This window comes from Myripristis murdjan, chromosome 6 (genome assembly GCF_902150065.1).
Source record: "Myripristis murdjan chromosome 6, fMyrMur1.1, whole genome shotgun sequence".
Lineage (NCBI taxonomy): Eukaryota > Metazoa > Chordata > Actinopteri > Holocentriformes > Holocentridae > Myripristis > Myripristis murdjan.
In genome coordinates this window covers 5,792,418-5,813,275 of record NC_043985.1, presented here as the reverse complement: position 1 = coordinate 5,813,275, position 20,858 = coordinate 5,792,418, and the positions used below count along the sequence as shown (strand labels likewise).

Genomic DNA, 20,858 nt, shown 5'->3' with positions numbered 1-20,858 from the left:
CTGACCCGGTCCCAGTCCCTGTCCCAGTTCCCCGTGTTCGACTGGCTGACCCGGTCCCAGTCCCTGTCCCAGTTCCCCGAGTTCGACTGGCTGACCCGGTCCCAGTCCCTGTCCCAGTTCCCCGAGTTCGACTGGCTGACCCGGTCCCAGTCCCTGTCCCAGTTCCCAGAGTCCAACTGGCTGCTCCTGTCCCAATTCCCCGAGCCGGACCGGCTGCCCCGGTACCAGTCCCTGTTCCCGTACCAGTTCCTCGTGCCCGACTGGCTGTCCCGGTCCCTGCCCCAGTTCCCAGAGTCCGACTGGTTGCCCCGGCCCCAGTCCCTGTCAAAGTTCCCCGAGTGGATGTTGCCGCTGCCCGGCGGCCCCGAGTGGACGTTGCCGCTGCCCGGCGGCCCCGAGTGGACGTTGCCGCTGCCCGGCGGTCCCGAGTCCACGCTGCCGCTGCCCGGCGGTCCCGAGTCCACGCTGCCGCTGCCCGGCGGTCCCGAGTCCACGCTGCCGCTGCCCGGCGGTCCCGAGTCCACGCTGCCGCTGCCCGGCGGTCCCGAGTCCACGCTGCCGCTGCCCGGCGGTCCCGAGTCCACGCCGCCGCTGCTGCTGCCGCTGCTGCTGCCGCTGCCCGGCGGTCCCGAGTCCGTGCTGCCGCTGCCCGGCAGTCCCGAGTCCGCACTGCCGCTGCCCGGCGGTCCCGAGTCCACGCTGCAGGACTTCATGGTTGGCCTGCAGTCTGGTGCCGCCCGCACTGCCGCCATCCAGGGAGGTTCCGCCTTGGCCGCCAGCGCTCCGGCCGTCCGCCGGAGCACCGCCCCGTGCTTGGTTCCCGGCGCCCTGGCCATCCGCCCGAGCACCGCCCCGTGCTTGGTTCTTCACGCCCTGGCCGTCCGCCTGAGCACCACCCCGTCCTTGGTTCTTCACGCCTTGGCCGTCCACCGGAGCACCGCCCCGTGCTTGGTTCCCGGCGCCCTGGCCGTCCGCCCGAGCACCGCCCCGTGCTTGGTTCTTCACGCCCTGGCCGTCCGCCTGAGCACCACCCCGTCCTTGGTTCTTCACGCCTTGGCCGTCCGCCCAAGCACCGCCCCGTCCTTGGTTCTTCGCACCCTGGCCGTCCGCCCGAGCATCGCCCCGCCCATGGTCATCTGCCCTCTGGCCTTCCACCAGAGTCCAGCTCTGAGCCCTGTTTTGGCCTCCTCCTCCCCCCGTCTTATGACGGCCATCCATCCCCGTGCCCCTGATACTGTTTTTGGGACGTCAGGAGCCGTCCCTTGAGGGGGGGGTTCTGTCATGGTTTTGTGTTGCTTGTGTTTTGTTTGGTTCTGTTTCATGTGTTTCTGTCATGGTTTTGTTTGTATCTGTTTCCTGAGTTTCTTTTGCCTAGTTCCTTTCAGTGATTTCACCTGTGTCTTGTTTGCTCCTCCCTGTGCCACACCTGTCCTGTGTCTGTTAATAATCCCTGATTGTTCTGATCCCTCCCAGTGTTTCCCTCAGCCTATCCTCTGTGTTCTCCTGTCTTGTGCTCCAGCCCCTTCCCCAGGTGTGTCTTGTTTGATGATTAGTTCTTGTCTATTTAAGTCCTGTTTGAGTTCTGTTCTTGATCGGTTCATTGTACTGTTTTGTTTTTGTCCTGCTGCGTTCTGCCTGAGTTTCTTGTCTTCCCGTTCATTTATTAAATTTTGTTTTTGAGCATTTGTTTGCCTGCGGCTCCTGCTTTTGGGTCCTCCATCCTCCAGCCCCGTGACACACGTTGGATCTTATATAAACTGTTTGAGAAATATAGCTTTCGAAAAAAAAGTGGTTTTGTGGCACAACTTGCCCCCAGTGCGGGGTAAATTGTGCCATTAGAGAGAATACACTGGGGTAAATTGTGCCATTGATAATTGAAGTAAAACAGGTCATTTTAATCTTACAAATGATAATGCTATATGAAAACAAAACAAATTCAATACAAAATTATTTATTTAACGTTTATTTATTATTTTAACAAGATCACAGGCCACTTTTCTATAACGAGGCCTAGAGCCACATGAACACATACCCAGAACAAAATAAAAATTCAAAAATGAGCACCTGCAAATCATCTTCATCTGAATTTGAATAGTTTTAGTGATCAAACGTAAGAAGACAACATACAATAACAATAAAATACAATAAAGTAATATATAGTATATAATCACAAGCTGTCCCTTTGGCACAAATTGCCCCAAGCTCACCATTTTGAAAAAAATGCATCCCCCAGCTGTTTTGAGCTAACATCATGCTAACTGTATAGACTCATGGTGTAGCTTACTAAAGTACTAAAACCTGTGTGAACTGTTTTCAAAGTTTTCTGTAATTGTTCAAACACAGCAATCAAAAAACCTTGATCATGGAAATTTTACTTTGGAGGGCAAAAAAATGTTTTTTGAACTTAAATATGCTTACTTCTCAAGCCATGTGTCTCCCTTCTTTGCAGGATGAGTGAAATGGATGCCTCTTCAAAAATATGTGGTCACATGACCAACTTCTTCTATGGTTTTCTAGATAACAGGGGTGGCACTACTTGCCCCTTGGCACAAATTACCCCACTCTCCCCTACTTATAGCATTTCTTGCTGAATAATTTCTACTGCTTTTAATTATTCTGAATTTAAGCTGTTCCTCATTTTGCTGATGACCCTTTGGAAGCCTCAGATCCCACTTTGAAAACCACTGGCCTAAGATATAAAATCAACTGAGGATAACATTAACTTTACTTATCCCTGAGGGGTAACTGGGTCATTGGAGCAGCAATAGAATATCAATTAAAGGTAGAGTAAAACAGAAGATGTTAAACATAGATGAATGTGCTTGACAGCTGTCCTGGCCTCTTTTTCCCGTTAAGAAGAGGTTTACAACTGTTGTGATTCAGTGTCTGACACAACTCATGACACTGTCCAGACCAGTGACTGTGAGAGCAGCGTCCTATCAGAGCCGTGTTTGGAATTCAACAGATAGGCCACTGGAGATGAAGCTGTTTGTGTGGAGGCAGGAGAGCAGCCTGGAGATGGCAGTGGGACAGTCCCACCGCAGTGCTGCAGTGCTGAGGGTCAGTGGGGCTGAAGTGTGTTTTCACAGCCAGACTCATCAGGGACCCACTGACAGATTAAATTAAGCACAAAAATAAAACTTGTCCCGTACAGTCCTGGAACATTTATCTTTTTCTCATCAAAAGTCTTCTCACGAGACAAAGTTCATGACCAAAGCCAATGGAGTTCCATTTGCACTTTTCAAAAAAAAAAAAAAAAAAAAAAAAAATCAACTCTTTATTATTAACGAAAAAATGTTTCAAATACAGTGTAATTTACCCTTTTCTACTCATTTTAATATTTGGCCAAAAGGGACAATCGAAGAATTTCTGACTTTTGGCAGCACACAAACAGGAACTAAACTGTGATGAAGAAGTTTGCCAAAAAAGTGATTTACTCACTCATTCAAAGCGCTTAAAGTTTCACATGGTTCTAACTGATGGGCGACTACTCACCATCAGTGCTGCTAGCTACTAAAGGTGTACAGTTGTACATCATAAGAATATAAAATCTGATCTAAAATATTTTTTTCAGATACCTCTGAAACATCTGAAAAGCAGTTCCTCGTAATACTCATTGTTTTTATGTTGCATTTCAGTTTTGTATTGAGTACAATCAGAGCAGGTATGGTGGATACAGCTATTTTCGCATAAAAGGTGAGCATTTTGTTCAATAAATAAAATAGCATGTCTTTGTGCACAAAATATCTTTTTTAAATTATTTATTTATTTATTTATTTATTTATTGCCTGATGCGTCCATTAGTTCTATGATCTGTGATGTTTGAAACCACGGAATATCTGGATACCATTAAAAATAATTCTAAAGAAAAACAAAACAAACAAACAAACAAACAAAACATTTTAAATGAGTGACACAGTCAGTGCACATTGTACAGGCTTGTATCTCATTTACCAGTGTAGTCAAATTGTCAGGGATTGTCATTGATCCCTCTTTTTTTAAAAAAAAAAAAAAAGAAAGAAAGAAAGAAAGAAACCCTGTCAATATGATTCACATATTACAACCTGAGCTTCATCAGAAATAACTTCTGACATGTTTGAGATATTTATGCTATATGTATGTGTATGAGAGAGAGTTGAGATATAAATTGGATATATATGTATGCATATGTATAGATAGATAGATAGATAGATAGATAGATAGATAGATAGATAGATAGAGTTAGTTTTTTCCACTTGACAAACTGAGTGAAAAGCTGTATGTCAATCAACTAAAAGGGGCGGGCACTTTTGTTCCACGACATGTCTGATTGGTCGTCACGTGTCACTGGTCCCGCCTTCAGAAAAACATGTCTTCTTTCTGATTCGCCAATGAGCACATGGCAACAACCTACGTGATCAATGCAAATTGTGACTTTCCTGCCCCCATAAGGCAGCAGCGATCCGCTACAGCCCTTCACTGGCTAGCTAGCGCAAACAAGCAAGCAAGTAAGCAGGGGGTCAGTGTGTGTGTGTGTGTGTATGTGTGCTCATCTCGCTGCTTGTAGATCTTCTGATCCCCTTCGCGAAACTCGTTTTTCTTTTACAGTTGTTTTATTTCTTCATTGGTAGCCACACAATAATACAAAACTGAAGTTGCCTTGGTAAAGGTAAGGCAGAGTGTTTTTTTCCACTGAAACTTGCACCGGTTTATCCAAAATGGCTGCTACTAGCTAGCTAGGAAACTAACCTCAGCTAGCTCAAGCTAACGATAGCATGTTAGCTTAATAGCCGGGTAGCTCAGCTGATTTTACGCTAGATTCGAGCAGAAAATGGCGTCGACACCCACACTGGCCAACGTTAAATGACACTAAAATATGATAATTCGTTGTCCAGTGTAAGGAGATTGTGGCCAGTGTCGAGCCATGTGAGTAGGAGCAAGATCGACTCAAATGTGAACTGTTAACCCTCGGGGTGAAGCTTAACCACGATGGGACACAAGCTAGTGTGTCAGTAGCCGTGTAGCTAACCATGCTGCCGTGCCCCATTTCACTGCATCATGGTGCGGTCGGCGTTTTCCCATCAAAAATAGCAAGCCAACTTTGAACACCTCCTAGACAGTGACACTACAGCATTGAGACACATTCGTTTTGTAACACAACTTGCTAAATACTCCGATTAAACTCCAATCGTATTATTGGGACAAATGGTACGCAAATGTAGTAAACAGCTCACAAATGTCGTGACGTATAGCTTTAGCAGCCCGGCTAGCTAATTAGCTAGCTGGTAGCGCTGGCCTGTTAGCTGACCCACTTTGCTTTGTTGTAGTCGAGCTAAGGCAAACCACATATTTTCGTGGCAAATTTGGCATTAGGTCTCACTCTGGGAAACGTGGCCAGCAACAACCTGCGTATACATCGGTAATGGCGATGAAAACTGATGGTATTTTGTCTTTTAAGTAAAGTGGCTTTTATCCTACTCCAAGTTAATATAACAAAGACTTGGCCACTAAGCTGCATAACAAGCTAAGTTGGCTAGGAAGGAATGTCCATGGTTTAGAAAATGACAAAGTAGTCCCATGTCGTGTGTAGGTGTGTTTTGCGACTTGTTTCTTTAATATTGTGTACTAACTCCAGTACTTTTCCTCTTCCCCAGCACCGTTTTCCCCCACCCCTTCCTATTATTCTTATTCTTTTGAGGATTCTTCATTGTCAAGCCGCCAAAGTGGAGAGTGTGATTGCAGAAGGGGGTGCTTCTCGTTTCAGGTATTTAACAAAGTTTTAACATAGAGTCTCAAGATGGGTGTTTTTTTTTCTCTCTCTCTCTCTCTCTCTCCTATGGTTAGTCCCTTGCTAACATTTCTGGCAGGAACTTCCGGCCCGCAGAACAAAGCAGGATGTGTGAGGGCTTAAAATGGCTGTCAGTCACTCTTTGTGAAACCTTTGGGGGGGAAGGGGTGAAGACATAATGGGCCTTGGAAGGGATTTCTATCATGTTTGTAGGTTTTTAGAGGTGTTAGCAGTTCACACCCAGGACATATTAGACAGAATCACTAACAACACGGTGTCTGCATGCAGTGGCAAAATTCTTTGTTTTAGATTGTGTAAAGCCGGTGCTTTAATGACTCTACAGCACAGGAAAACAGAGCTTTTTAGTTTTAGAGGTCTCCAAAGTCTCCATTTCTTGGTGTGCTAATTTACTGACAAGAGACTGGCCCAGTTGTGTGACCCTGTATACTCATAGACTTTCAGTTGTCTTAAGTTTTACTTTGCCTTTTAATATCCTTTTTGGTCTTGTGTCACTCCAGCTGGCGTTACAAAAAGGTCTTTGGAAGTCTTAAATTTAACTTTTTGAACCTTGTGGTAAACAAGTGTTTGATCTGTCCATGTCATTGCTCTGTTTCACTAACATGTAGTTTAAGTCACCATCATGAAAATTTGAGATTATCATTGGAGTATGTTGATTGGCAGTAGTCAACCAGAGCAAATTCAGTAGTGCCTGTCCTCCGACCTGTGTTTCACTCTGTGTCTGCATGTGAGCAAATTTTGCCAAAGTGACCCTCCATATTGCTCCTGTCTTGGTGCAGTGCAGTCACGGCCATGTGTCTCATTTCGTTTTGTGAAAAATGGCTGAAAAAGATTGGTCTGCATTCTTGGTAGAAATCCAGGTATTTTGTTAAAGCAGATTTGGAGATAAATTGCTGTTTTATTGATCTTAGATAGAAATTCATGTCACTGCAGCTGTAGCAATCTTAAGAGAGATGACGTAACACTAGAATAAAAGCTAATAAAATGAGAATGCTGTTTTTACTCAGTACAGTCCCTAAACCTACTGGCATGTAATGTTACACCATTATCACAGTGCAAGCTGTGTCCCCTCCCCCCACGGAAACTCACTATATGGCACAATGGGCAATCAACAATGGAAATTCTACGACTCTCCACCACACACAGACAGACAGACACAGACAGACAGACACAGTAAAAGAGATGCCATAACACAGCAGTCATTATTTAAATTTTTGTGACTTGTAGTATTTCTATAGCTAACACAGTGCGGTCCAAATGCAGAACCCCCCCCCCCCCCTTTTTTTTTTTTTTTTTTTTCCTGCTCAGTGTCCTGCATTGGTTTCCATCATTTGGGTATTACATGAATAAATACACTGCACTGGGCATCTCTCTTCCCTTCTAAATGTGCACGTTGTCATTCTTTCAGTTGCGTCTCCATCTCGAACAATTTCCAGAGACAGTTACTTCAGAAACACAAAAGCTGTGTTCCTGAAGGCGCTGAATGTGCACATGAGCTGTTTTTCCTATTTTCTTCAGTCATAAATTATTTCATCTCGTCAGTGTTTTTTGCGTAGAAGTGATTTCTTTCACCCTGTTCTCGATGTCATAAAACTTAAAGCAGCATCGTAGCTGATATCAAAGAATGTATTACCTTTAAAATCTCAACCCCCAATTTACCTTTCAGACCATCTGTAGACTGTCAGATGTCCCTGTGACATGTTCTGATGTGGTGGAATAGTGAGCGAATTTGAATTTAAATGAGGCGATTGAGTGCAGGTGTAGGCCTCATTAGATGTTCATTCTGCGTCTAATTTAATAAGGCATTTTTATATATGTAAGACAAATTCTATATCTTGCTCTCAGACTGGCATGACAGTAACTATGGTAACTGCCTACTGAGGTGTCGATGAATAGGCAGCTCTTTTGACGTGTCCCTGGGAGTTCGCCTCATGTGTTAGAGCTTAAGCAGCACGGCTTAGCCTGTTGTCTGGGAGGTAAAGGTCTTGTACTACCTTTTATAGTACTCAGTGTTCCTGTGTTTCCCCCTCTGCAGTGCTTCTTCGGGGGGAGGAGGTGGTAGGGGTGCACCTCAGCACTATCCCAAGACTGTCGGCAACAGGTATGTCATCCAGCAGTTGGTTAGAGTACAATTCATTTCAGATGGAATTATGCTGAGTTTGCATATGATGTGTTAAAGTGCATTTGTGTAGCATGGCTTGAGTTTTTAAATCACAAACCAGCATTGGGTGGTTAGTTATTGGTATCAGCGTGACTTTAGAGACTACAGGCAGTAGTTCTCCACTGGGCCAAAGGGATACCCAGCACAATGGAAGCTCCATTTTGCTGCCAGAGGAATTCTAAAGTTTTGATTCCTCTTTTGTGTATTTCATGTTCCTTTTTGTATAATTCATGTACATGTGATATTACCACTGACCATTTTCCAAACCGTGTCATGCTTTCTTAGATGGTTGACTGAGTTTTCCTGGCATTTCAGACAGCCATTTATTTCCATTCAAAATAAAAAATGTAATTTAAAAAATAATGTGGTAATTAAGTTTGTATGAAAAATTATTCGTCATATGATGTGTGCAGCGTTGTATGCTCAAAAACGCTCAATTCAATTTCTACATTAAAGCAGATAATGTTTTCTGTTGCTGCCCCACATTGTGACGTTCGCTGATAAGACCAATGTACTGTCACATAGAAATCGTGCCAGTGCAGTTTTGATGCGATGAGCGTTTAATCACTTCTTTAAGTAATTAACTGTCAGAGGTGATTAAAGTACATTTTATGACATTAGCTGTATTCCATTAGCAAATCGCGGTGTGTATTTAAGTACCAGTCATGATGTCATCAGATTTGTGGCACCGCTCAGACTCTTTCCTGTCCCTTTTTGCAGCGAGTTCCTGGGGAAAACCCCAGGGCAAAGCGTTCAGAGATGGGTTCCTTCACGAAGCACTAGACGAGATGTCAACTCCAGCAACGAAAAAGAGCGACACGATGCAATCTTCAGGAAAGTGAGGGGGTAAGTTTCATTTCAACCTCTGAGTTGTAGAAATCTGAAATTGTTTCTTTAACACATTCTATCCATTTGGTGGGATAGTTCCTTGGTTATCTTCAGTGTGGTGTGCATGTAATTTTGAACTATCTATCCCCTTGGGTTTTTTTTTTTTTCCATCACACAACTAGGGGTGTAACAGTTCAGAAAGAGACCAGTCTATCCAGTTCCATCTTCCATCTTTCCATCGTTGTGATGGAAGATTCTTAGTCCTATAGAGCATGGACAATAATTGATTGTGCTAGTCACAAACTATGGTAGAGAGATGGAGGAATGGAATGAAGCATGAGAGAGAAGAGACAGTCTCATCTAGAACATAGCACAAAGTGTGTAAACTCTGGGACCTATAGCAGCTACAGCCAGTGTTTTCCACGACCAGGGCAGACTACAACTGAGCATTTCTTGCTGCTTTTAGCAATCACTGACTTTTCCCTTAGTTTATTGAAGCGTGACACCCATGATAAATGTAATGATTCTGAAATGTTCTCACAGTACTGATCATTTCCCTTGTGAAGTCAGCCAAACATGTTGCGTTATTTAATGAGAATAAGTCGCAGCGCCGTTGCAGTTGACACACAATCCAACCACCAATACCAGGGAACTGAACCATGCTTTTTGGAAAAATGTTTTTGTATCATTAAAATATGCAATAAAAAGTTGATTTTCTCTCACACGCCCCGTCCTTCTTAGCGAATTGTTACACCCCTACACTACAAACCAACTATTAGTGTGGTATTGCTTGGTTCCACAGTCTTATTTTTAAGTTGTCATGTGCCTTGCCAAAGGCACTTGGGCCCTGCTCTTCAGTGTCAGATGATGTTTACAAGTACATTTGAACTGAAAGGATGACAATGTTTGGCTATGCAAACAATCTAAGCTTTCACAACCATGCTGACCTCCTACTCTTCTCCACCCCACTTCCCCATTTTGCTTTTATTTTCACAGCATACTCAACAAACTCACGCCTGAGAAGTTTGACAAGCTATGCCTTGAGCTCCTGAACGTGGGCGTAGATTCAAAACTCGTCCTTAAAGGAATCATCTTGCTGGTGAGCATACTGTTGTTGTTTTTCCACTAGTTCCACATTAGTAGTCTGCTAAATGAAAATGTATTCATCAGTTCCTGGCAGCCCACTGTGACTCATACTCATACATGCTCTAATGACTTGAGTGATCTCTCATCTCTCCCCCTCCCCCCTCTCTCTGGGTTAGATTGTAGACAAAGCCCTAGAAGAGCCGAAGTATAGCTCGCTCTATGCTCAGCTATGTCTGCGCTTGGCAGAGGACGCACCAAACTTTGATGGCCCTTCACCGGAGATCCAAACAGCCCAAAAGCAGAGCACAGTAAGTCTGGTTGTTCGCATTCGGCTGGACTATGGAGTGCATTTTTAAGCCTCTAGTGTAATTTGGCTCCTTTTATAATATCACTGCTCCACAGTAAAGTGCCATTTCTGTTCTGCTGAGCAGGCCTTAATGGAGCTAGCAGTGCAAGTCTTCTTTTGATAATACTTGATGGGTTTTTCTTAATGACTTATGTTCCTGTTATATTACAGCTCTTTGCAACTCAAATGTGCAGTGTAGATGTAGATATTAAATGCTCAGTGACTCCACATGGATTTCTTTAGTAGTCAGTTCTTTATTGGAAACACTGTCTCGGGAGAAGTATGCGTGCAAGATTTTGATTGTGCTAAAGTTTAACCACCTCTGACTTAATGGAAAACCATAAACAAGGAGCGTAGTTCTAATTTGTGTTGTTTTTCCTAGACCTTCAGAAGACTGCTGATTTCCAAGCTTCAAGATGAATTTGAAAATCGCACCAGAAATGTTGAAAGTGAGCACTCTCCACCACCACCGTCTCTGTAGCTGCTTGTGTAAATGCTCCTCTTGCACCCCTTTCACAAACTGCCTTTCCTTCTCTTTCATTCCAGTCTATGACAAACATGACAACCCTCTTACTTCTGAGGAGGAGGAGCAGCGTGCCATTGCCAAGATCAAGATGCTTGGCAACATTAAATTCATCGGGGAACTTGGCAAACTCGACCTCATCCATGAATCTATCCTTCATAAGTGCATCAAAACAGTACGTCCAGCTTTTTTGTTTTTGTGTTTTTTGTTTGTTTTTTGATTGGTTTGAAAGTCTATATCCTTTGATTTGTTGTCGGTCACAGTTTCTCACTTGTAACATGGAACAATAGGACTTGCGGCATCATGTTCCCAGCAAGCAACTAAGCACACATCTTAGCACTGCATGCCCATTAGAGCCATTGCACACTCCTTAAACACTGCATCACTCCATGGAGCCAAAGTGCAGTTCCTTATATGACCCTGTTCTCCTTCTCTCCTTAATCCTCTCTGAAGCTTCTGGAAAAGAAGAAGAGAGTCCAGCTCAAGGATATGGGGGAGGATCTGGAGTGCCTCTGTCAGATAATGAGAACCGTTGGGCCGAGACTCGACCATGAGAAAGCAAAGGTAATGGCACCAGCCTTTTCTGCCTTCCAGAAAGTATAGCTAACTATAGTGGCTGGGTCATAACTTTTTTTTTTTTAGGACCAGCGCCGGTATTGGTACCTCAAATTCAGCATCAAATTATGCTTCTTTTCAATGCTGCATGTAAATAAAGGCATTTTGACCTGTTTATTTTTCAGAAGCCAGCTATTTGTTTGTGCATATGTATGCCGAAGAAAAGCCCTAAAAGTGTCTGAAAACATAGCATTTACAGTTAAATTTCAGGGTGTGAAGGTTGTTCACCCTACTAGCCATTTTAGGAGGTATGCTAATTTGTAAATTAAGTTAGTCTCTTGCCCTTAATCAGTGTCATAAAATAGAAGTATTTGATCTCATGAAACAAACTGGTGTTGCAAAAGTGCAACAAAGTGGGGGCTGAGAGGGCTTCCATCATCAGGACACAGCCCGTGCCACCACAGGTCCTGGCTTAGCTCACCATCTGGCTGGACGTAGCCTTGTGTGCCCTACTTGGAAGAAGGCCAACCCCGATGTAAGCCCTGCTCTGTATGTACAATGTCTGCCTGTCCTCACTTAGCTTTCTCTTCTCCCCCTCCTCTGTACTTTGCCCAGTCTTTAATGGATCAGTACTTTGGCCGTATGCGATCCTTAATGAACAACAAGGAGTTGCCTGCTAGGATCCGCTTCCTGCTGCAGGACACGGTGGAGCTGCGAGAAAACAACTGGGTCCCCCGCAAGGCTTTCATCGACAATGGACCAAAGACGATCAACCAGATCCGTCAGGATGCAGTGAAAGTGAGTTATGTCAAACAGTGGCAATTAGAGCTGCTTTGAATGACTCATTTTGATTCATAATAAATTCATACCCAAGTGACCTCAATACATGAGGTTATACCACAACTCTCCTAAGAAAATAGCGTTTCTCCACAATAGTGCAAGAAAACCATGAGGACAAATGTATGGTTCAATAAAACATTGCATTGGCTGAATAAGATGCAGCACATTTTCATCTGTGCTGTTAAACTATGTAATATGTACATTAGAAAAGCTAAGTATTTGACAATTAGTAATTCAAATTGAGTTTCTTTAATGAAGATTCAGTAATAGCTGAGAAATGGACATGGGTTCAAGGTGTTAAGTCATGACAATAACGCTCTGTTTTGTGTGTTCTGGCAGGATTTGGGTGTTTTCATTCCAGCGCCCATGTCTCAGGGGATGAGGATGGACTTCTTCCTGGAAGGCCCCTTCATGCCTAACCGAATGAAACTGGACAGGGAGACTCTCGGGGGATTGGCTGATATGTTTGGACAGATGCCAGGTACATGCCCCATCTTCACCAGTGTAGCTGCATTGCCATATCTAAGTGTTTGACACTGAAATACACATGAAAATGGAGCAAAGTTGGTCTCCTATTGCACACATCAACATTAAGAAGTTCTACAGACCTTGACAAAAGGCAGGAAATCACCTTGGAAATTTGTAAAAGTTGTTATGGCTATAATCGTGAAAAAGATACATATGCATTTTAATTTGGTTTTGTATTGGAATTTTAGTATACTAGTGTTTATCCTGCTCAGTCCCATCCCTCCACATGAATATGTACTGACTATCCTCTTTGTAATGCATCTTTCCAGGCAGTGGGATTGGGACAGGCCCGGGGGTCATTCAGGACAGGTACTCACCCACTATGGGACGCCATCGCACCAACCCGCTCTTCAACGGCCACAGTGGCCACATTGCCCCTCCACCACAGTCCCAGTTCGACATGGGACCTAAGTCTTTTGTCAAGTCCAACCAGGTAATGTTACTGACGGTCAGCTGATTTGCTTTCATTCATTATGATTTTGTCCTTAAGAGTTGTGGAGGAGAAATGCTGAAGTACACTCCCACCCCTCACAGGTTCAGAACCAGCATTTCCTCAACCAGAACCAGAACCACATGGCCCAGCAGCAGGTTCAGTCCAAGGACATGCCGCCACGATTCAGCAAGAAAGGACAGCTCAATGCAGACGAGGTAACAAGTAGTCACTTGACTAAAGGGCTGCACGATACGGACCAAAAACATCATATTGTAATTTGCAGTGAAAGGTTGCAGGTAAAGGTTTCAACAAGCTGGCTGTACAAGTATACCAGCAACTGGCCTGTGGCAGCTTGGTGGCATTTCCCCCCATTTCCGTAGGCTCTTCCTCACTCTGGCAGTGGTTAGGATGTAATTGTTGAGCTCAGCTGCCAGTGCTTCCTCTAGTAGGAAGGGGACAGATGCAGTTGGAGTCATTAACTGCTGCTCTTGAAAAAACTGAGCAAAGAATAGTGAAGTCGGCAGTGTTACCTTGCATTACGTGTGGTTTAACATAATTACACGTAAAATGAAAATATCTAAAATAAAAATGTCTTTGAATTGAGGCTTCTATTCCTAGAAATAAAAGATGTCTGTTGCATACTATTTTGGACCTTTGCCAGGGTGTTTGACTTTCTTTGCATTTCTGATTAAACTCAGGACCGGCTTTTGTGTGAGAGATGCTTGCAAATGTAACCGGTATCCTAGGAATGTGTAATGACCAATTTGAGGAGTCCTTCCTTGCTGACTGTATATATGGGTATCATATCTGTAGCTAAATAACAGACAGCTTGGTTTATCGTTGTATCTCTGAGGTTTGCACATAACGGGGTGACACTTGCAGATGCGTCAGCAGTTCAGCTTTGGCTGGTTTTGGACTTTTGTACTTGCTTCAAGGGACTTTCTCATTACACATTTGTGGTTCAAGCCTCCACGGTGTTGTTTAAAGTCTTGGCACAGATTAGCTGTCACCTCGTGATGTTGCCGCAAGCACTCGATATTTTGGCACATTCCTGAATGTTTCTAATCTGATGGCCTGAATCCAAAATGCTGCTTAACGGCTCCTCTTCAAATACACACATTTTCCTCATCTTAGAAATCTGGAGGGTTAGCTGTGAGATTAGAACAGTTTGTCAAATTATGAATATTTGTTTTTTTTTTAATTTCATTTATTTTTTTCCCCATTAGATGAATTGTGCAGCCCTACATATTTCTTGCCCAGTGATTAAAAAAAGACGCGTTATTCTGAGGGATACAACCAGCTGCCAGTCTGTGACTTTTCTGTCCCTCTATCTTTTTGTCTCCTCCACCTCTCCTATCCTTCTGCACCTCATCTTCTTTTTCTCCTCAAACTGGCAGCTGGTCCGCTGACTGTGATTATGAGATATGAGGGCAAGACTTTAGCTCATTCAGATATTCAGTTTTATATAAAACATGGCTAATCCTTTAATATGCATGCTCTTTACACACTGGTCCCACAGATCAGCCTAAGGCCAGCCCAGTCCTTCCTCCTCAACAAGAACCAGGTACCCAAGCTGCAGCCTCAGATCCCGACCATGATCCCACCCAGTGCCCAGCCTCCACGCACTCAGACCCCCCCACTGGGACAGGTAAGAGTTCACCACTGATTTGAATTAAAATGCTTGTTTTGAGAGAAAAATGTTTATAAAACTTTGCCATGAGCCATAAAGGTACCAGGCATGATAGCTGAACTGTATCAGTGCAGTAATCACAAAGCCGTCTGCCTCAGCCTCCACAGCTTGGCCTGAAGACCAACCCCCCGCCGATCCAGGAGAAGCCTCAGAAGACAAACAAGAAACCACCTCCTGCCAAGGAGGAGCTGCTGAAGATGACGGTAAGTAAAATGTTTCACTTAATGGCTGTTACACCCTTTTAAAATTCATTAAAGTTGTTAGAAAGTACTTTTGCACATCATATTTACAGTAGAGAAAACAAACAGACCAACATCAGCTAAGAATAGGACGGGTCCTGCTGCTCATGAGTGCAAAATGGGGTTCTTGTACAGGCCTAAGATGATACATATTTCCCTGTGTAAATTTAGCATTCTTACTGCAGTAGCAATGAATGAGTTGAAACACCCACCACCCAACAGTATTTTGTTTTTGTGCAGAAATTGCTCCCTCAAATACATTTTGTCCTGATTAATTTGAAGAAAAAAAAAGGGTCAAATAAACATTTTGCAGTGTTGTCTCCCTGCCCAGTTACATTGTCGGAGAGGTGTGTGTGTGTGTGTGTGTGTGTGTAAGCTACTGCGGCAGACTTAGCTTGTCTCCTCAGAGACATTTTGAAGCAGAAGTATAAACTGGCCTTTAACCCTCAATCTAACCCTGGCTCTAGGCCAAAACTGAGGTGTGAATTTAGAAGGAGCCAGGCTCGGAGGCCTGAGGTGCTGCAGTTGGATTCTCTTGCCTAAAGCAGCACCCAGAGGGTATCAGTTGTAAATGTCCTCTGTACCAGAGTGACCAGGGCTGCTGGGGAAAGCATTTACTTTTCTTATTATGACTCAGTCATTTCTACTGAGCTTGGCCAGGAGGTGATTATTAAACTGGCTGCAGCTCATTTTTTAAAATTTTTGTGTTTGTCCTCACTTCAGGAGGCAATCATGACGGAATACCTGAACAGCAAGAATCTGACTGAGGCGGTGAACAGTATGCGAGAGATGAAGGCTCCCAAGCACTTCCTGCCAGAGATGCTGAGTAAGATCATTGTGTGCTCCCTGGACCGTCCGGACGAGGACAAGGAGCACGTCAGCACCCTCATTCACACACTTCGTACTGAGGGCCTCATCACTGCAGAGAACTTCATGCAGGTATGCACATCTGGTATTTTTGGAACATTACGCTGTTATAATAGAAGAGCTTCAGTTTTCTCTCAAAGTTTTTGGGGGTGGCATGTTTCCTGTTATTGTGTGTAATTTTGATTCAAGGTGTCACTATTCCTTGTGTTGAATTCTACTGAAACTGACTTTGGTATTTCCTCCCATTTCTGCAGGCTTTCCTCAACGTGTTGGACCAGTGCCCGAAGATCGAAGTGGACGTGCCTCTGGTCAAGTCCTACCTGGCCCAGTTTGCGGCACGGGCTGTCATTGCAGAGCTGGTGAGCGTGGCAGAGCTGGCCCACCCCCTGGAGAACGGCACCCACTTCCCCCTCTTCCTGCTCTGCCTGCAGCAGGCAGCCAAGCTGAAGGACCGAGAATGGCTCACTGACCTCTTCCAGCAGAGCAAGGTCAACATGCAGAAGATGCTTCCAGGTACAGTCCTCGTTTGTTGGACCTTTTCTGATCCAGCCACTTTGAGACCTCTCACTGTTCAGTTCAGCAGATCAGTTCTTCCCTCAGGGATCAGTCGTATAAATGTGTGACCATCTCATCTTCACCACTGTGAACCTCACACCTTTATTTTTCCCCAAACAGAAATAGACCAGAACAAGGACCGCATGTTGGAGATCTTGGAGGGGAAGGGCCTCAGCTTCCTGTTCCCCCTGCTGAAGCTGGAGAAGGAGCTGCTGAAACAGATCAAGGCAGATCCGTCTCCCCAGTCCATCTACAAGTGGATTAAAGACAACATCTCTCCTAAGCTTCACACCGACAAAGGCTTCGTCAACATTCTCATGACCAGGTAAACACTATATAGCACATCTATTTTGATAAACAGTATTTAGTTAACTACTCCAAAATATATAAAACTTCAGTCATCTTTGACGCCCCATTTCAAATCTCATTTCTTGAAAGTAGGCTGATCTGTGGTCTTTTTTTGTATGACTGTATTGATTCAGTCATTGTCTCCCAAAGAGTGGAGATCATCAGTCAGCGTCAGTTCGTTAGTTTTTGCTCATCTTTTCAACATCTTCAATCTCTTGGGCACATTTTAAAGCTTCACAAAACTCTTTCAGCAGCGTTAGTGCACATATTTTCCTTTTTAATCACTTCTCGTGAAATTCTGAATATAAATATGTACTGAAATGGGGAACAACTGAAAAACCTTAGACTTTTTTTGTTCTTTTTGCAAGGTGGGACAAATGTGACATGGGCCATCCATTGATCACCTTTTTATAAATGAACAGAGCTCCTGGTTAGTGTTTTCTTTTAATAGCACTTGTTTCGACTGACCGTGGTCCTCTGCCTCTCCTCAGTTTCCTTCAGTACATCTCCCAGGAGCTGTGCGTGGCGGAGGGCGACGAGCAGCTGGCCGCCCCCTCCAAAGAGCAGCTGGAGCAGGAGAAGCAGCTGCTGCTGGCCTTCAAGCCTGTCATGCAGAAGTTCCTGCACGACCACACCCAGCTGCAGGTTAGCGCCCTCTACGCCCTGCAGGTGCACTGCAATGCCAGCGGCTTCCCCAAAGGTATGGTATCCCACCTCAACACTTGCTTATGTAACTTAAAATATTTGTGGCTGCTGGTTCTATGGTTCTGAGGCCTTTCTTGTATTCTGTAATTGCATGTTGCTCGTTAAGTAGGTAAGGCAGCTGTTATATTTGAAGATTTACCAGCCACGGTGGCTTGTAGACACACAATATATCTGCCCTGATTGAAATTGAGTCATTTATTCACACATTCCCCCCTCCCTTAGGCATGCTGCTCCGCTACTTTGTTAACTTCTACGACATGGAGATTATTGAAGAAGAGGCCTTCCTTGCTTGGAAAGAAGACATAACTCAAGAATTCCCTGGAAAAGGAAAAGCTTTATTCCAGGTAACTACCAAGACTCCATTCTTATTGCAATTGCATCTTTGGAATAAGTAATGGAATCTTTGTTATATTGCTATACATTAATGGATTACCCTCAAGACAAAAGTTTCATATTAGATGAATGTAATCTGTCTCAACATCTTCACATGTTCAAAAATGAAAGTTTAAGAAATATTCAAATTATTTTACTAAGATCCCTAACATAATGGTCATGTTACCAGACTATGTTTGTGCAAATTCACATTTCCATCTCTTGTCCTTTTTTTTTTTTTTTTTTTTTTAGGTCAACCAGTGGCTAACCTGGCTGGAGACAGCTGAGGAGGAAGAGTCTGAGGATGAAGCAGATTGAAGAAACCAACCAGAAGCAGGCATCATGGTGTAGAAGATCAACCTTATTATTACACTCGCCTTTCCTTTATTAAAATCTGTGCTTAATTTAACCACTACCACGTGGCGCTCAGCTGCTTCTGTCTCGCAAATATTAAGCAAAAGCATAGTGTGCTACCACCCATACCTATGCCTTCTTATATGATAGGCTGAGAAGCATCATTTAATCTGTTGCTTAATGGATGATTGATTTGGGTCTCTGTCCTGATCGGCTACATGAATTCTGAATTCTGAAGTCTGGAGTGGCTCAATCATGTTTGTTGTTTTTTGCTCTGACTGTAATTGTTAGTTTTGTAACGTTTTTTCATTGTATTGCATGTTTCACTTCCACTCTTTAATTTGTTACTGATTTGGCCCCTCCCTGATAACAAGCCCAGCTTTATTTGAAGATGTATGTAGGATTTTCCCCTTCGATCACAGTCAAATTAGCAGGAATGCACTCTTAATGCCAGCAAAAGGCACCAGAAGGCCGTTACAAGCTGTAGCCTCAGTGTGTCTGTGCTCTCATTTGGTACAGTGAAGGTTAGATATGTAACATCTGCCTGAATTCCTTTCCATCACACTCGGAGGAGATGCTTCAGAACAGCCAAGGGAAATTAAGATCTGGCCAGATAAAATCACTTGAACATGACACATTACAGATGGTTACTTGGCTTCTTTGACAGTTTGTGATGCATGTAGTGGAAATCCCAGAATATTTGACAACTACATAAGCCTTTGGATTGTTTCTGGAAGTACGATTGCAAGGCCAGCTCAAGTCAGAAGCATAAGCTGGCAAAACGTTTCCTAATGAATCAAGGTGTGTTTGGTTAACCTATGCTTTCCTAAACACCCCCACGCCCCCCCTCCTTAAAACTTGTTTTAAATAAAAGTGCTCTTCATAGTTATTATCGCCAGTGATGAGCATCTTCCTTTTTTTTCTGGATAAATTTTCCCCTCACCAAAAAATTCCCTTCTATCTGCCCCTTTTGTCTATTATTACGAGAGTGGTTGCAATACTCACCCTCCAAATGTTACAATATTTCAAAAACTGTAATCTGTGGTGTGCCGCCGTAATGTTTCAAAGTTGCCTGTGTTTCTACCTCTTAGTTAGATGGGCTTTTTTTTTCTTTTGTTGTGCTGGGATCATGAAATCTAAGAGAGCCCAAGCAAATGCAGAAGTATTTGATTTAGTCCCGGCCTAATTGCACAGTAAAATAATTGAAGCTGACTTTCCGATGAAGCTTCTCATGGTTTACAAGTATTAATATTTAAGAATGAAAGAAAAGCGTTTTTTTTAATTGGACAACTTGGCATCCTCTTTGCGAACAGACGCGTTAAGAAGCGGGGTTAAGAGATTGATCCCAGACCACGAGTGACAGCGTGAATGTGGCCTCTATTTTGAATGCTCAAGTAAGAAACTGAAAAGAGAATTTTATCTTTTTTTTTTTTTTTTTTTAATTGGCAATATGAAAACATCCTTTTTTAAAATCGTATTTGACCCTCCCCTCATTAAAATAAAGTCCAACAGCTAAAACAAATTTGAAGAATGAAATGGAAAATGTTGAATTTGCCCAAGAATTACTCAGCCAGTGTGCTCACAAGCCATGTTTATGTATAAGGCAATGGATCGGGATCATATTGCAAGGTATTCATAAATATTGTGCACCTCTATTGCTTTAATGTCAATAAAGTCCAGTACATGAGCACCAAAACAATTTAACCTCTCCTTTATTTAGGGATGGGCTTTGCATACATTTTATTTTCCACCTGACATTCAGTTCCACACATTCACACCTGATTGCTGGCCAGTGTAGCCAGTTTTCCCCTGTTGGTCTGTGAGCTGCTCATGGGCCCATTTACCTCCCTCACTTTTCCTCTCCATTGAAGAAATCAATCCAGCAAACCGGCTCATGGTCAGTCTGCTGGGTTCCCATGGAGCTTGCAAAGGGTTTCAAAGATTTAGGAAATGAACAAAAGGCCTTGAAAAGACCCAAGTTCAGTGTGCCCTTTCCATCTCAGGCTCGACACCATATACTGCATTTTTAGGAAAGTCCTTATCTGCTGACAAATATTTCTGTTGATACACAACTGTTTTAGAGTGGATTTCACCATTTCTTTCTTCATCAATTGATAACTAGTATAAAAAAAACAGGATTTTAGAGTGGATTTCACCATTTCTTTCTTCATCAATTGATAAGTAGTAAAAAAAACAAACAAAAAAAAAAAAACAGGATTTTAGAGCGGATTTCACCATTTCTTTCTTCATCAATTGATAACTAGTAAAAAGAAAAAAAAAACTGGATTTTAGAGTGGATTTCACCATTTCTTTCTTCATCAATTGATAACTAGTTAAAACAGGATTTTAGAGTGGATTTCACCATTTCTTTCTTCATCAATTGATAACTAGTAAAAAAACAAACAAAAAAAAAAAAACAGGATTTTTGCCCTTTCCATCTCAGGCTCGACACCATATACTGCATTTTTAGGAAAGTCCTTATCTGCTGACAAATATTTCTGTTGATACACAACTGTTTTAGAGTGGATTTCACCATTTCTTTCTTCATCAATTGATAACTAGTATAAAAAAACAGGATTTTAGAGTGGATTTCACCATTTCTTTCTTCATCAATTGATAAGTAGTAAAAAAAAAACAAAAAAA

The 20,858-nt window shown here is 43.1% G+C and overlaps 1 protein-coding gene and 1 non-coding gene across 2 annotated transcripts; both read left to right on the top strand.

Annotated features, from left to right (window-relative positions):
* The first annotated feature begins 2,979 nt into the window (after window positions 1–2,979).
* Window positions 2,980–19,911, top strand: eif4g2b (eukaryotic translation initiation factor 4, gamma 2b). Its single transcript, XM_030053372.1, has 22 exons — window positions 2,980–3,060; window positions 4,622–4,648; window positions 5,634–5,743; window positions 7,821–7,886; window positions 8,667–8,792; window positions 9,771–9,873; window positions 10,037–10,168; window positions 10,589–10,655; window positions 10,753–10,904; window positions 11,183–11,293; window positions 11,900–12,082; window positions 12,464–12,605; window positions 12,922–13,085; window positions 13,187–13,300; window positions 14,605–14,733; window positions 14,874–14,978; window positions 15,738–15,953; window positions 16,136–16,394; window positions 16,557–16,761; window positions 17,276–17,484; window positions 17,712–17,833; window positions 18,114–19,911. Exons 1-22 carry the CDS (start codon window positions 2,980–2,982, stop codon window positions 18,177–18,179), a joined length of 2,889 nt encoding a protein of 962 aa, XP_029909232.1. The 3' UTR covers window positions 18,180–19,911.
* LOC115361346 (small nucleolar RNA SNORD97) lies at window positions 14,338–14,519 on the top strand. The gene has a single exon (XR_003928418.1). It is a non-coding gene; the product is annotated as a small nucleolar RNA SNORD97 (small nucleolar RNA).
* Window positions 19,912–20,858: the final 947 nt, after the last annotated feature.